This window comes from Trachemys scripta, chromosome 10 (assembly GCF_013100865.1).
Source record: "Trachemys scripta elegans isolate TJP31775 chromosome 10, CAS_Tse_1.0, whole genome shotgun sequence".
In the NCBI taxonomy this organism is placed as follows: Eukaryota; Metazoa; Chordata; order Testudines; family Emydidae; genus Trachemys; species Trachemys scripta.
The window spans coordinates 7603251-7620163 of record NC_048307.1 but is presented as its reverse complement, the minus strand read 5'-3'; the positions used below and the strand labels follow the sequence as shown (position 1 = coordinate 7620163).

The window sequence follows — 16913 nt, the reverse complement described above, 5'->3', positions numbered from 1 at the left end:
AACAAGGACTATAGAACTTGGAAATTTTATAGGTGTTTACACACCACCCTTAAAACTTGTTTATGTGGCTTATTTGACCAGTGTGAGGGCCAAAAAAAAAAGGCAAATTATACAACTGTTAAGAAGCAGCTGTATCAAATCAACTGCATGACTAACACTAGTTTGCTCAGTGGTACTGTATTAAGCTAAGTAGTTTGTTGACAGTTATTTGAGACAAGTCCACAAAAGCACAAATAGGAACGGCTTAAAGTTGTATAGTTGAATGATCACTTAGAAAATAGATGAAGGTTGGTGGGGTTTTTAAACTATTAAAATCCTTTGGTTATATTCCCTTCCTATGCCATGTTTTTAAATGATTCTTCTATGTATAAGCTGCAGTTTGTGGTTAGCCATTTTCTGTATCTGTTGTGTAGTGGCTGCACATAGTGAAGGACTCTTTCACAACCCAGCTTCACACTTGAACCTGCAGTTCTACCACTCTTTAAGATATTTCTAGAGCACCAAACAGGATAGCACATTCAGCATTTTAAATCACCGCAGGATTAAACAGGAGAGAAGGTTGGAAGGAGCAAGGCCCAGATTTGTAAACATATTTAGGTGTAGCAGTGTTCAATTTAGAAGCCCAAATCCCATTTGGATTCAAGTGCATAAAGCCCTTTTGAAAGCGAGATGTAGGCTCCTAACTCAGTTTAGGCATTGCAAGGCTGAGTGCCATCATGTCCAAATGTCTTTAAAAATCTGAGTCTAAGACTTAAAATCACAAATCTTTACAATTTGTGGCAAGGCAAGTTATGAAAGACAAGGACTCGCTGTAAGGTTAGGTGTGAAAGCTGCCTTCAAGATAGAAGCTGTTTTATGATGGGATGCAGCACATCCAAGGATGAGTCTACACAGGAAAAAAATAGACCCTGCTGCAGTGAGTCTCGGGACCCAGTCTATATACCTGGGCTCGATGCTAAAAACAGCTGTGCAGATGTTCTGGTTGGGGCTGCTGAAGTCTACTGAGGGGGGTGGATTTCACAGCTCAAGCCGGAACATCGAGACAGCTATTTTTAGCGCTGTAGCATGAGCCCGAATCTATAGACCTGGGCTCTGAGATTTGCTGTTGTAGGGGTTTTGTTTGTTTGTTTGGCTGGGCAGACATACAAAATAATGGAGCAAGCCGTTTAGGGGAAATGGTTTTAAACACTCATACACCAGCTACAGACGAGCTTGCACATCGTTTTTCCTTTTACTGGAGAGGGCATACCTCTGTCAAGGAAGGCTCTGCTAGATTTAGAGCTCTTTAAAACAGGTCCCAATATCAGCGTTAGAAGCACAGGTGCTCTATAGCCACAGGGCCTTCAGTGGTGCTCAGCTCCCATGGAGATACGTAAGTGGGCGCTGTGGGATGCTGAGCAATTCTGAAAAATCTGACTCAGTGACAAGTTTCTGATTGACAGCAGGAAGGCAGCAGTGACGGCGACTGTTTCAAAAGTGCTCTGTTAACAGTCAGACGTTTCAGATATACAAAAACTACAAAACAAACAGCCAACCTGTTGATTCAATGGGTAAGCTACTTAAATAATTCAACAAGGCATCTATGGTTGAAATGAATCCTTGGATTTCAAACTGCAGAACACTATTCCAGCATACGTTACCTCCATAGGATATGTCTGCTTTTATATTAGTAGTGTATTAAAAGTGCCACAGAGAGGTAAGCCTCAAGAGTAGCTCTATAGTACCCTTGTACTTAAACGGAATTCACATACAGCCAAGTTCCAGGCTGTTTTAAAAGCCCCTTTATGTCAGGTTGTGTTGTCTTGAGCCACTAGAGTTCTTTTCAATACAAACTGGACTTCACCTCCGTCTTGCCCCACAAGATCCAGGTTTTAAAGATACCTTTTTGTTTAGCTCTAGAAAATTTTCATCTGATTGCAAGAATATCCCATTAATATTGAAGGACATTAATTATATCATCGGTTTTTAAATTACTGGCATAAAATAAGTAGTTGTCATATATAGAGGACCCTACAGCCTTTTGCGCTCTACAGCAGAGCCAGCTAATGCCACATTCTAATTCCATACCAGCACGGGAATGCTATGATAATATTCTCAGCCTTTTGGGATGAAGAGGGTTTATATTTAATCACTTAATAGACAGCTGCCAGCTGGATTGGGTAGGGATAGAATGTAAATTTACAAAAATTGTTACTCTTAAATAAAGTAAATTATTTTTTCTATACATATGATAAATAAATCTGTATTTATAGAGCAAACCGAGTCCAAAATGCTTTCAAATAATGAACTAATAATTGTTTTGTATAAGTGACCCATACTTGTTTGTATTCTTCCATGAACAAACACACTTTAAACAAATTTTGTAGGAGAGGAAAAAGGACTGCTACAGAAACAGCAACATTCAAACCATTTAAAACAAAAGGAAGATTATTTAATGCATTAACGATGTTAATCTGAAGATAAATAAATCCACAACAGACTTTAAAATTTCTTTGAGATTTCCTTTCTTTGCAGAGAATATTTTTGAAATCATACAGTACTGAGAAGGTGTCATTTTATTTTCTAAATGTCCAGGTGAAAGCCTCAGTTCTCTCTGCTCTCTTCATAGGACTTTTCAATGCCCAGTCCAAAAGGTGGTTTTCTTTAGCTTTTACTTTAAAACAGAATAGTGGCCAATGTTAATTTCAAGAATAACTTGAAGGTTTGCTTCCTGAATCATCTTCTTGAGAGCCCATACTCTGTAAGGGAAGAAGAGAAGTTAATTCTGTAAAAAGTCTTTCCCAAGATTTATTTTCATCCTAAGCATAACTCTAAAATGTCTAATCATAAGAGATAGGAAAATAAAGTACACATGAAAGAACCTACACTCTCCCTTTTTGCCCAGTGCTCACCATGTGGTGTTTACCCACTTTCCACATCTGACTTTGTTTTAATGTATGACTTTATTTAGATTCTTAAGTTCAGTATACATTCTCGGTGAAAGACCTTATGTCAGTTACCTTCTGCACAAACTGAGGGTTCACAGTGATCTCTTGATCCATGGCTTTCAGTCGTTCGTCAAGCTCTATACATTTCAGCATCTGAGAAAGGCATGTTGAAAACAGCAAGCTGATTAGTTTGTCCAAGTCCATTTATAGCTCAGATGTGTTATTAGCCAATGAAAAGGAAGTATTTTGTAGCCAATGTTACAGATGAACAAGATTTTAAAATAGAAGAGTAATTTTTCTAGTATTTAACTCAAAGTCAATCCTATTGACCTCACAGTCAATATTATGGGGTCAAAGTGCTGGCATACCTCAGCTTGTACCTAGCATACAATAGGGAACTCAGCACTGACAGTAATTGCCTAGTAGAGATGGTAAATGACTACATCCTAATTGCTACAATAGCAGAATAATTTCATAGCCCTGCATTTCTGCTATATTGAGGTGCTTCACCTTGTAAAGCACCTGGCTTCCACTAATTCAAGAAGTGAATGTATCACAAAATCTCTCCTTATAACACCACTATTAGATTTTGAAGGAAATAGCAAGAATGTATTAAATGTTATTTACCTCCTGATCAATGTTATGAAGCATAGCCGGATTGTTGTATTTTTCAGGATTATCATGGAAACAGACCATACCATCTTTCTGATTAATACTTGCAAAGATTTCACCATCTTCTATCTGAAAGAGGTGAAACAGTTTGTAATACAAAGATTAACCTGAATACGGAAGAGTAAAGAAAAAAAAAAAGTTTAGATAGCCCACAGTAATGATTCAAACACTGATCTTAAATATATTTTAGAACTTAATCATCAGTCTTGGTTCTTCCTTCCCAACAGTCTATTCCAAACAGAGGAGTGTACATCATTCTAGTACAAGACAGGCATTACCAATGTTTGGTTTGGACTAAAGCAGTTCAGAAGTTTTTGGCCAGGAGGCGGCAGCCTAAAAATCAGGGCAGGCTTCCCGTAGCTTCTTATTTGCCCCCTACAAAAGTCCTACACTGGACAATCGGGGATTGCCACTGCTAAATCAAATATTGACTGGTCACAGCAGAATATTAACAAATTATAGTCCTTAAAGCTATTTGGGTCGGTTTTGTAATTAAAAGCCATTTTAGTCAAGTAACATTCCTTACCATGTGAAGGACGTATTTTTCTGCTTCCTGCGGCCCCGATAGCTGCACTCTACTTGCCATATCTTGTAATGACAGGGTTAAAAATGTCTGAAAGTTAGAAGCATAGCAAACCATTATAGTCTGAAGCCACCTGCTGTTCCTATGAGTTCTTTATGGACCACATAACTAACCGCATTTTTTAAACTGATCTGTTGACTGATAATGGTGGGAACATGCAGAATAGGCAGGCAGTACAATTCTTTCCTTCCTAAGGGAAGCCTAGGTGATGTCAAGCTTCCTTTTTCCCCATGAATGTTCTCTGCCAGACTAATACAGCTATTTCTTTCTAGAGACGTATCACATTATTTGAGAAATGGACTACAGAAGTACAACAATGCTATTACAGTAGAACCTCAGAGTTATGAACACCTTGGGAATGGAGGTTGTTGGTAACTCTGAAACGTTCGTAACTCTGAACAAAACATGGTGGTTCTTTCAAAAGTTTACAACTGAACAGTGACTTAATACAGCTTTGAACCTTTACTATGGAGAAGAAAAATGCTACTTTCCCTTTATTTTTTTTTAGTAGTTTACATTTAACATGGTACTGTACTTGCGGTTTTTTTTTGGTCTCTGCTGCTGCCTGATTGTGTACTTCCGGTTCCGTATGAGGTGTGTGGTTGACTGGTAGTTCTTAACTATGATGTTCGTAACTCTGAGGTTCTACTGTACATTATATGCCTGTGGTACACACCATTTGAGTTAATTTAAGCAAGAGAGAATCTTAACTTTCCCTCGTGTCAAGTATCAGGAGATAGCCGTGTTAGTCTGTAGCCACAAAAACAAAGTGCCACCGGACTCCTTGTTGTTAACTTTCCCTGATCAACTCTAGGAACCAATATGATCTCTACTCATAGTTGCATTTGCACTTCTTCTGCCACTGGACAGTCCCACCCTTCCTCCTTCCTACTCAAGAACTCAGATGAAGTTGTGAAGTTCAGTTTCCCACAGAAGACAGGTAACCTGGGGGGACGGACACCCCATCCTTACTGACTTCTTTGGCTACATATAAAAGCTGTGGGCAAGTTCTCAGCTGATATAAGTCAGCACAGTCAATTGACTTCCATGGGGTAGTATACCAGTTTACTCCAAGGACTCGAAGCTTCGGCATAAGGAGGAGGCAGGCAAGTGAATCTATATATGTAATATAGAAGCAGAGAGGCCCCCTACTTCTGTATCGAGAGCTCTTTTGTATTCCTCATACAAAAATATATATTCACTTTTATTTAAAATATGATTAATTTTCACTTCTCATTGGCACTATATTCAACAGATGCATTTACTAAAACATGCAACTACTTTTTAAAGTGACTATTACAGACAATCAATGTACTATAGATTGGATCAATCACAATTTCATACACACAAGACACTTTTTAGATTAGCTCTTCCAGAAATAGTGTGCTAAATCCAGAAAGTCTGGATGACTGATGCCAAAAGAAAACCTGCACCTACCTTGGTTAACCTCTGTATATTCTTTTTATAAAGAGATGACAAGCACTGCTTAACCAGCCCCATATTGTTATCTCTGGTGAATGTTTCACTATGTTTGTTGACCAAGTTTCGGAGCTCCGATGGTTTATTGGTTGAATAAACTTGTGCTAATTCATGGTATGCATTACTAAGGGGCTGTAATTAGAAAAACAGATTTTTAATGCATAGGGAATTCAATTTTACAACAGTCTATTTAATAGTTTTGCGCTGAAAGTTATTTAAGCCACTCTTATTGTCAACACCATACAACTTTTTTTTTTTTTTTTAAAAAGGGGCTCAGGTCCCCCAGTGAATTAATGCACTAGACTTTCACCTCTGAAGATCTAGATTTAAAGCTTGTAGTACACAAATGAAGTAAGTTTGGTGGTTTCAAACTAGTTCCCAAACATCTGTTCATATCACAAAAGCATAAGAGTCAGATGGTAGTCTCCTTGAGGCAGGGACTGTCTTTATACTCTACCTATATTCAAGCCAAGGGGTTCAGATCCTGCTTAGGGGCTTTAGGTACCACTGCAATATTAAATATCCACATTTAGAATCTCTGCACAATAAACTGAATTATTTGTTATAGCATTGCTGAGATTCAAGCAGAGATCAGCCACGTGAAACTAGAGGGTTTTTGTTTTGTTTCAGGACATGGACACCACACACAAAGAACTAATGGGAAACTTAAGGAGCCTTGCTTACTATCTAGCAAAAGAAGGCAGCTAGTGAGTTCACCAAGTGCATTATTAAGATGTCAGATTGATAAATGTGAAGCCAGTTTATTCTTTTGCCGGGAATCTATTTCGATTTAAGATGTAAAGACTGTGTTACAACATAATCAAGTGCTTATGTTTAAAATATATATAACTGAGAAGGCATGCAATCACTTTCTAGCCATGCCTTTTTTCTGGCTTACCAACAAGCACAAGCCCGAATGACATTTGTTTCTAACATTTCCAATAATCTAGAACAGTAAACAGAACTGCATAAAAGATCCAAGGAAGACAGATTCTTGGCAAACATTATAGTCATGTATAGTCCAGGTTATTGTTCAACTGCCTTTGGAAAACTTACCTTAATGAATCTACCCACTATCTGAGAGGTGTACTTCGGTAGCTGTTGAACTTTGCCAAGTAGTATCAAAGAAACTAAAATGTACTTTTTATACGATTCCAACATAATATGACTGACTGCCATGGCTGGAGTAGTTATTGCCTAAGCAAGAGAAAGGGATGGGAATAAAAAATGAATGTCTCTGGCATAAACTGTATTAAAAATCATTTCTAGATTTAAATCTCCATATGTAAAAGGGAAGTGCTGGAACATGTAATTCACCAGTGTCTGTTAGGCTCTATGGAAATGAAAGTTAGTTTAGTGAGAATCACTCAAAAGTGCCTAAAAAGCAACTTCTGGACCAGCTGCTCAAAAACACAAGATAACATTTTGTATAGTGAAACTGGTCTTAAAATGACCCCACAAGGATCAAAACAAAAAACGTTTTCATTTAGTAGTGGTGGGCTTTAAGTACAGATCAAGCATTGTGCTTGAAACCTTTGGGAGCCTTTGAAGAGATTACTTGTAGGAGGGGCTGGCTACTGAAGGTAGTTGGGTCATTTTCCATAAGATTTTTATCCATTACAAATACGTACAAAGGTTTTGAAAAGCTTTAGATCATTCGTTTGTACAGAAAAATCATTTAAATTCAAGAGTGCCAAAAAAGGTTAGAGGGAAAGTCAAGTTAAATCCCTTTTGTCTCAAGGTTTTACCCCTGCTAGAACACCTACAATCACCAAAAGAGCGGAAAAAAGTTTACTTTGTGCATTTGACTGCATTTGTCATCTACGGAATTTCCCATTTGTGGATCTTTCATGCAGAAATAAGGAGAAAGAAAAGCCATTTACAAATAATTAGAAAAACAAGAGAGTGACCGCAAACACCAAAAATTAGTAGTGGTTTCAGGGGCAGGTGTACTACCTGAAACCACTAAACTGATTTTTCTTGAAGTTAGCATGTGATTTTAAATCTAAATAATGTTTATGAAAGTCAGCCTGTGAATTGTTGCCATCCACTATGAAATAAGAAACAAATGGCAATCCAAGAAAGTTTAAAAGGAGATAAAAAGCGACACAAGCATTTGGTATCCAGGCTCAGCCATACAATCTTACAGGCATGTAACCAGATCCCTTGAGGGGTTCTATGGTGCAGCAACACTTGGATTTTTGGCTGGAAATGCACAATGGGACATTATTTGCAGCCACACACAATTTTTTTCCTATACAGCCCTGATTTCAACAGAAAAGGATATAGCAAAATCCTAGAATAACTGAACACACATCTAACTTAGATCTGCTAGATAACTATATGTGGTGCAGATATAAAATAGCAGTAGTGAAGTATATATATATGGAAGGCACTCAAATACTGTGGTGATGAGCAGCAGTAAAAAACTCCAGGATAGGTATATTTAACACAAGTAGAGGTACAAAAATAAGAAGCGAAGACTCTCATACCCTATAGTACGAAAAGAGCCATAACTGATTTTTTGGGGAAGTTTAAAAAACCCTATACATACAGTTTTGGACTTTCAACCAATCACATTTCTGATCTTCCCACAGACTTTTGATTCAGAGAAAGTTACCTGTTCGTAAAAGTAGAGCGCTCTTTCAAAGTTCTTTAGCCCAGTGTATATCATCCCACCATAGTAGTAGTAACATAAAAAGTGCTTTGCATCATATGCCCCATTCTCTTTACAAATATCCATCATGTCCACATCTAGATATGGGAGGGCAGGTTTAAAGCATTTTGCTAACAAACAGAGCTACAAGAAAATAAACCAGGGTTACATGACAGACACCTCTATTCCATCTTAAAAAACAGCAACTAAAATTCAGTTTAGTACCATTTATTAATCTCAATGCACTTTATTGCAAAAATGCAAGTAGCAACACAATCCAGGAAATGGTGCAATGCCAGTAGTGTTTTACTATAGGCTGGTCATAACCATTATGAGATCTTGCAATATACTAACACCACTGATGAGCCATTACAAATGATCTTAATGTTAAAATAACTCCACCCTAATTTGCAAATCTGCCTGAAACATTCTACACAAGCTAGCCTGCTGGCAGCACGAAGTGCCACATGGGACATCCCAGTTCAGGCCCCGTGCCCTGGGAGCTAAAACAGAAATGCAAAAACAGAAAATTCAGCTTAGAGAGGTTGGAAGAGACATGAAAATGCCTCATGCCATTGTTGAGCAAACCTCCTCTGGCTAACACTCAACAATGTCTGGCCCTGGAAGGATCTTTGTGCTGCCCCCCTCAGCAAAAGGAAGGATCACCACCATCCAGACTTTCAGACGTGATGGGAGGGGGAGGGAGGTGAGAGCACGGGAAGGGGGAGAGAACGACAACAAAATAAAGGATCTGAGAAGATCCATTACAAATCCCATTTGAATGATTTCCATTATTAAAACGTCAGCATATCTTATGGTTTACTACGGTCATAAAACCCACTATACTTATACTTAATTCCTCCATTTCAGAAGAATGAAGCACACATTCGCTCACTGCACAAAGGGATTGGGCCAATTTAAAATGTTTACTCTTGGTATAAGCCTGATATAACCTTTTACCTGGCAGAGATCTGCATGTATTGAGGTCAGCTGGTTTGTGTTCATCTGCATCTTGTCTATGGCTTGTCTGAGAATGCCAATTCCTCGCAGGGGCTGTCAGAAATTACATCTCTTTCAGATAATTTCTCATAGATGGCAGCACATTGGATCTTATGTTGACACTTACAAATGAAAAATAACACTAATTGATAGGTTACATTTAGTAACAATTACTCTGAGGTTCCCCCTTCCTTGTAGGATACTGCAGTCCCTTCTTAAGAGGTAAAATTATCCTTGGCTATTAACTAGCCTTGGTTTGCTTCTCTTGATGGACTACTAAAATTTAGCATTTCTGCTGCAAAAAGGCAGTTCTATTAAGAGCACATTATATGGTTAGAATACTTGAAAATTACATTCTCAAAGATCTAATCCTCAGAACACCAAAAACATGACCCTGTTCACATTGAAGTCAAAAGCAAGACTCCCAATTAGTTTCATTTGGAGCAGAACTGACTTCAACCCTATTTTTTGACTCTAAAGAATAATAAAGTGACTAGAAAGTTAACTTCTTAACCTTACAAATGTGATTCTTAAAGCTTTGTGTTTAGTTAGTCCACTCTAAATGGTCATCACGGTTTGTTGTATATTTTAAGACACTTACTCAGGTGGTAGGCTCACGTGAAGATAATGCTGAAGCCAGTAACAACTGACTGACCGGTACCAATTATTTTGGTACAATCACTTATTTTTGTATATTGTCTAGAGAACTTCAGCTCCATCAAAAATTAATGAGCACAGTGATTTCCTATTTTGTGTATGTTCCATATCATGGTTTATTTACCAGTGCTCTAAAGAATTAATGGTATTTTCTTCCTTTTAGGATCTCTCTGAAATAATCCTTTTTAAAATCTAGTTTTGGATCCATTACCTTCCTATACATATACAAGCAAGAATCCGCAGAGAAACTTTCTTAATGAGGAATTAGCAACAAATCTCAAAACAAGACACTAAGTCTACTATGAACAAATTAAAGACCTTGGCTATATAGTCTACTTATTGCTACTAGGTGACATCTGCTTACCTGTTTTCTTTCCACAAGGGCATTTGTTAACTGGTGGCAGAGGCCAGCAACTAGATACAACAATAAAAAAAGTGAAAATCACAAATACCAAATGTAGATTATATAGGAGTACAGAACAAATTGAAATTTCACTTACAAGTGTCTGTTGCATATCTAATGTGCTCCCCATTACAAGTGCTGATAAAAAGCTGGACCTGCGAGAATAATGTTTCGAAATCAGGGACACTTGGCATAGAAAACTTCACAAACCTAAAAACAAAACAAAACATTAAACACTTAGTTTCTGTAAATAAAAAACTAAGGCATCATCCTGAAATCATCTCCGCAGGGGCAGGTAAACTTCTTCAACTGTGTGGCGCTAACTGCAGACTTGGCCCAAAATGTATTGTGGACTTTAGTTTGGCATATTAAACCATATAATCCAAGCTTAAGTACCCTGACAGTCTGTGACTTTACAGAACTCAACTTTGGAAGTATGCTGTCTCAATTGAGAAGAGTAAAAGCATCTTAAACACATGAAAAGGCACACATTTATCTGACAACTACACTGATATTTGAGAATGTGATTAAAAACCCCTCACCTTCATGCAGAGTCTTATGCAAACTTTCACTACAGAGCATGTTACAGCATGTGAAGTAGTAACTTTAATAGCATGAAGAATACTGTAATAGAGCAAACCTAAACCAAAAACCACCATAACACTGCACCACACATTCCCACTCCTCACATTCTTCCCCACCCTAAAGACACATATAAACAAAAAAGTTTGCATTTAGTCAATCAACTTACTTTTTCAAGCTATATATTGCTTAAGTTTATTTTTTTGAGAGCAGAAGTAGTCTTAATGGTTTTGTATTCCTTCCACTACACCAAGAACAAACCATCACATTAGTCCTTCTTAAGTACTTCCCATTGACCTTGGAAATATTGATGTACTATTGGTACTGTACCCTTCTACTGGTTCTTCTTTACTGCTTTCTCTCTCTGTCTTATGTATGCTTGTGGTTCCTTCTCAACTAAAATATTTAGAAGTGTGTTTCTTGAGAAGCATTCAAATTTCTCATCTCCTCTTTGACCCCGAACTCTCTTTGTCAACTTAAGTCTGTAAATTTGCATATCACTACCTTCAAAACATTGCCCAGGATGACACTACCTTGACTATATCTCCACTGAAATCCTCATGCATGCATTCAGCATACTTCTCCTTGACTGCTGCAAATCCAGGCCTATTCTGTGGCCTCCTCAAATTCCAACTTCCCTCTGAAGCCTTATTCTGAAAAATCTCCAAGGACCTCACTCCACTTACTGCCCATTTATTTTAGGGTGTAGTTAAAAACTGCCTATATTCTTAAACTTCATTTACCTGTTGCAGATGGCTACTGACATACTTGCTATTCCACTTGTCCCTTCACAAAGTCTTTCCACTGTTTGTTCCAGACAGAAGGTACAGTGTGGAAGCCTCGCACTATTTTCCTGTGCTTCTGACTCAATGAATCCATCCGTTCAAATCTCATCATTTAAACATCTCCTCTTACTGACAGTTGCCCTTCCTCCCCTTATTTGTTCTTAAAAACTAAATGTTTTAATTTACTCACCCCCCATGTTTTCACCATTGGTGAGGCACGACAAAGATCGTATGCTTTTAAAAAAAATTTGTAATGCATTTTTGGGATCCAACTTGCATAAAATGCAATACAAAGTGAAGTCCTGTATGTAGATTTGCAACAAGAACTAGTTTCCTAACAGATGTTTGCAACAAGAGCTAGTTTTCTAACAGATGAAGAGGACATTTTTGTTTCAAAAAGTTACTTTATAGAATCCCAGTAGTGCCACTTGTGAAGACACTTCCTTGAAATTATGTGATGTCAGGAAGGAAAGATGGCTTCAACTCCCTACATTCAATTTTTCAGTAACTCATCCGTACCCAAACCCCCTACAACATTTCAACTGCTCTCTTAACCTGCATGATAACAACGAGACCTTCCAGACAGGCAAAATAAATGCTAGCTAAGAAACAGACAGCAGCCCACACTTCTCCATGTATGAAGTGACATTCTGCTTAATGTTATTAATCCAGTTTTCTAATATCCCATTTATGCTTCATAGCTTAAAAACATTTGATTTTTTGTTGAACCCATGAGCAAAAGTAATTATCTATGCAGACCTTCTACATGTAATAAGAAACAGATGTTTCTCATAATTAAAAAAGCCCTTCCTGGGAGCTGTTAGTCATGGTATTTTACCAATTTCAGAACTGGAATAATATCAAAAAAGTGAAACACATAAATCAGTATTTTATTTTAAAAAGGAAGTACACTATAAGAAAAACAAATTAAGCACCAGTATGAAAACAGTGCAGTAAAATGCAGGTATCCAACAGTAATAATTTTGGCTAGCAAGTCACCATACACAGTCTGAAGTTTTGGAAATTGTAAATAAATTAAGCCTTTAAGTAAAGGAAAGGATCACTTACAAAACCGCAAGAACCCCTAAGGAGTGTTCTTGCACATCCAGGGCACCAAGCACTGTATCCAGATGGGAGAGATTTTTTGCTAGCAGTTCCCCGCTTTTATTGATCAATTCACAAAGCTGGGTCATTTGCCCTGAAATATGAAATACTGCTGTCAAAATTAAGTTAGAACACTAAATGAAAATTACTTAAAGTAGTCAGCATGTCCTCATTTAACACTTCTTTACTTTTTCCTAGGATTATTTTAAAGAAGCAACTTCATTCAGTGAAGTAGTCAAACCTACTAGTTTGTTGTTGTTAGCAATAGCCTAGGAATCCAGTCTCCCAGGCTAGTGAGGGGACTCACAATAGCTTAAGCTCTCACTTTAAAAAAAAATTAAGCTTCCAGTTGTTATGACCGCAGAGAAAACCTTTAAAAGATTAACAGATTGTAAAACCAATGCAGTATCATTTTCCTGAGTCTGCAGCGAGAACTAAGTGCCACAGCAGCTGCTCAGAGTTTTGCCAAGCTACAGGAGTAGAGTTTCACATTTACAGACACACATGGAAAGTCCATCCCCACAAAGTTGTCCATGGACAGCACCCTGGTAGAAGTTTCAGCATCCTCCACCTTCTCAGCAGCTGAGGTGCCAGGAAACTAGTCTTCTTATCACGGTGCTGTTCCTGAACCTCGGCTTCTTGAATGTCTGATCAGCTTTTTCAGCCTTGTCCATAGCACTCATTTGAAGTATAGTATGTGGTCTGAAAAATTTAGACTCAACATAACCTCTAGGATAAAAGAGATTGGAGAAAAATCTCTATTTTTTCCAGTTTAGTTTGTGCATACAACAACATTACATCCAGTCACCTGTAGTTTACTGCTTGGGGGATTCAGCACAGCATGGGAAAAGAAAAACATTTCAAATTAAAGAGTGTGCTAAACCTACAAAAACTGACAGAGGGATCAGAAGCAGATGCTGTACCTCAAACTGTTTTTACTTATCTTTTCAAAAAACACTGGATTTTTAAATCAACTGTGGTCCTCTGAAACAGACTTGGTTCAACTGTCTATTCTGACAGATCAGATACAAACTGAATTGAGAGTCTAACCTCATCTCCTAGAATCTTTGAATCTCTATATATAAAGGGAAAGAGATGTAAACATTGTTCTCATCTCTCTCTAACCTTTTACTCTAAATTAGGATAAATGATGAAAATTTAGCTTTGAGAGAGGGGTGTGGTCTAATGGTCTGAGTTAAGGACTGGAAACCAGAAACTCCGGAACTGTAATTTTAGCTCTAATAATGACTCCCTCTATGGCCCTAGGGCTATTACTTCATGCATATATCCAACCTACTGGATCATTAAGAGAATTAGAACACTCTTAAGTTATATAATGCTGTGCAACTACTAAACATGATCAGTTTTGATAACTTTCCCCTATTAGATCAATTAAACATCAAAACGCATCTGTTCTGTCAGCATATTGCCAGCCATCAAGCGATCTACATGAACAAATTTCTAAACAAGTTGAATTTTATACAGTATAACAGTTAAAATATATCAAAAGAAAGTTTGAGCCCCACCCAGAAATAACTCAGTCATTAAAGAGATCAAAAGTGGACTTAAATTTTATGAGAAAACATCAATTCTTGACCTGTTTCAAAGATATGAACATCCCACATAGAGAAACAAAGGGCTGGTCTACATTAGGTCTGTGAAAAATGTCATGGCCTGTGAGATGCAATTAAGCTGCCCTAAACTCCAGTGTCCGTAGACACCGACAGGTTGATAGACGAATTCTTCCATCAATCTAGTTACCTCCTCTCGAAGAGATGAATTTACTACAGAGACAGAAGAACCCCTTCCATTGCTGCAGTAAGTGTTTATGCTGCAGCTGTACTGCTGTAGCATTTCTAGTGTAGACATACAAAATAAACAAGAAAGTTCAGTATGTAAATACGGTATAAATTTGGGGTTTGAAAAGGCAATTAAGACTATGCAGAAAATTGGAGTTTGAAAAGACAATGTTATTAAAAGGCTTTCCGCACACAGAGTTAGGAAAGCGCCAATACGTAATCCTAGCAATTTTTTAATCATATGCCTCCCTAGACATAAAATAGCCCTGAAATAAAATAGAATTTCAAAGTGACACACTACCATCAATCTATACGCTAGCTGATATAGTACAGCTATAACCTAAATCTGGAGTTACCACTACTTTCCTAATTTGCAAAACTAAGGTCTGGTCTACAATACAGACCTATATCAGTAGAACTACATCAGTCAGATGTGTGAAAAATCCACACCCGAGTGACAGTTATACTGACCTATCCCCTCTGTAGACAGTGTTATGTCAGTAGGTTCTCCCACTTACATAGCTACTGCCTCTTGGGGAAGTGGATTAACTACACCAACAGGATAGCTCTCTCATGTCAGCTTAGAGGATCTTCATTAAAACATTGCAGCTGCTCTGATGCAGCATTTTAACTGTATATTTGTCCCAAGGTTAAGTTTACACTGCAGTGTAAAGATAGGTTCAGATTTGAGCCCAAAGACTTTGGCAACAGCAGTCAGTGCCTGCTGCTTTCCTGTCCCTGTTTTTAGATTAGTAAAACAAGCAACGGATACCAAAGAGCGAGCAGCCAGGGGATTAAAAACAGTGGGAAGTAGCAATGGTGCCACACTAGCACCCAGCAAATACCACCACTTAGACCAACTACTACTGACCAAACAAATACAAGAGAAGAGCTTTACGTTTCAACTTCTATTCCCCAGCGGTCCTAGAAAATTCCTAAATTTCTGGCCTTTAAGACCAAAACGGGCCCTTTATGATTACACAGTCTGAACTCCTGCGTAACACAGAATGCAGAATTACACCACATGCTTTCTCCACCTAGCCCACAGCTTGTGGATGAACAAGAGTGAATCTTTTAGAAAGAGACTTCCCCGCATGAGTTAAAGAGAAAGGGGGGGGGGGGTGGGAGAGACCCCTACAGATGCCAGCCAGGCTACCCTAGTGAGACTAAAGCAGGGCAGGCGGCAATTTCAGCCATGAGCTACATGAAACACAGTCTGCAGACTCCTGCCCATGGCCCCGCAGCCTCCCAGGCAGGAACAGGGCCGGGCCACGTGACAGAAGAGTGGGGGAGTCGGGGGATGCTCCACGACCCGCACATTCCCCCCCAGCCAGGGGGCGGGGCCTATGGCAGCCCCATCTCCTCTCACCCCCCCGCCGAGATACACCTGCGCCCCCGGGGCAGGGCGGGGCCCAGGGGAGCCGTCCGCGGCCCCGCGCTCCCCGCACGGCTCAGCCCGGGTCTCAGCAGCCCCGCTCCCCTTCTCCGTGGCCAAGGCCCGGCCCCACCCCTGGCTGCCCTGCGCCCAGGCTCCCGCTCCAGCCGAGCCCAGCTCCCCCCGCGGTCACCTTGTGCCGAGAGCTGCCGGACGCTGTTGACGAACTGCTCCAGGGCGGACGCCATCTTGGCGGCTCTCGGCGCGGCCGCGGCTCTCCGGGGCGGGGGAGAGGGCGGGCAGGCGGCCCGGGCCGAGAGCGGCGGGGGGAAGCGGGAAGGAGGCTCCGCAGCGACGCCGCCACTAGCCAGCCAATCAGCGGGGGTTTCGGGAGCCGCGAGACTACGCTGCTAACGTCACTTCCTCCATGTAACATCGCGAGAGCAACGGCCCGCGGAACAAACGCCCCCTGATGGTTACCATGGGAACCGCCTGCGCCCGCCCGGCATCACGGCCTGATGTAAGCGCGCAGACCGCCCAATGCAAGGGCCGTGTTCCAGGCGAAGCCGTGACTCAGCAACGGCTAAGGTGAGAGGCCAGTCAGTGACGTAATCGCGCCACGTCATCTCCTGTCTTCCTTCCCGCACAATATCAGCGTGTCGTCATGTTGCCTTAAACAAACACCTTGTGATAGCACCCAGCATCCCTAGAATCTAGGGTTACCATATGTCCTCTTTTTCCCGGACATGTCCGGCTTTTCGGCAGTCAAACCCCCATCCGGGGGGAATTGCCAAAAAGCCGAACATGTCCGGGAAAATGGCGGCTCTGTTTAAGAGCCGGGCTGCCTGAACGCTACCGGCTTCGGGCAGCCCCGTGCCTCCAGACCCTGCGC

The 16913-nt window shown here is 39.9% G+C and overlaps 1 protein-coding gene across 2 annotated transcripts; it reads right to left on the bottom strand.

Annotated features, from left to right (window-relative positions):
• Positions 1 to 351: 351 nt before the first annotated feature.
• On the bottom strand, positions 352 to 16375 carry COPS3 (COP9 signalosome subunit 3). Of its 2 annotated transcripts, XM_034783582.1 has the most exons (12): positions 16215 to 16375; positions 12812 to 12941; positions 10474 to 10586; positions 10338 to 10387; positions 9278 to 9370; positions 8282 to 8461; positions 6718 to 6858; positions 5620 to 5793; positions 4126 to 4212; positions 3555 to 3668; positions 3000 to 3080; positions 352 to 2738 (listed from the first exon to the last, which is right to left on the bottom strand). In XM_034783582.1, exons 1-12 carry the CDS (start codon positions 16267 to 16269, stop codon positions 2685 to 2687), a joined length of 1272 nt encoding a protein of 423 aa, XP_034639473.1. In that variant the 5' UTR covers positions 16270 to 16375; the 3' UTR covers positions 352 to 2684. The 2 variants fall into 2 exon arrangements, with proteins under 2 accessions (XP_034639473.1, XP_034639474.1); XM_034783583.1 differs by lacking the exons at positions 12812 to 12941; positions 16215 to 16375 and having other exon boundaries at positions 9278 to 9438; positions 10474 to 10536.
• Between the last annotated feature and the right edge of the window lie 538 nt (positions 16376 to 16913).

What these genes read in the sequence shown, in the direction of transcription:
- COPS3 (XM_034783582.1), bottom strand. Translation starts at nt 16,269, where the DNA reads ATGGCGTCCGCCCTGGAGCAGTTCGTCAACAGCGTCCGGCAGCTCTCG. An exon ending in TAGATATGCAACAGACACTT is followed by an intron (nt 10,388 to 10,473) that starts GTAAGTGAAATT and finishes TGTTGTATCTAG; the next exon opens with TTGCTGGCCTCTGCCACCAG. An exon ending in ATATACAGAGGTTAACCAAG is followed by an intron (nt 4,213 to 5,619) that starts GTAGGTGCAGGT and finishes TCTAACTTTCAG; the next exon opens with ACATTTTTAACCCTGTCATT.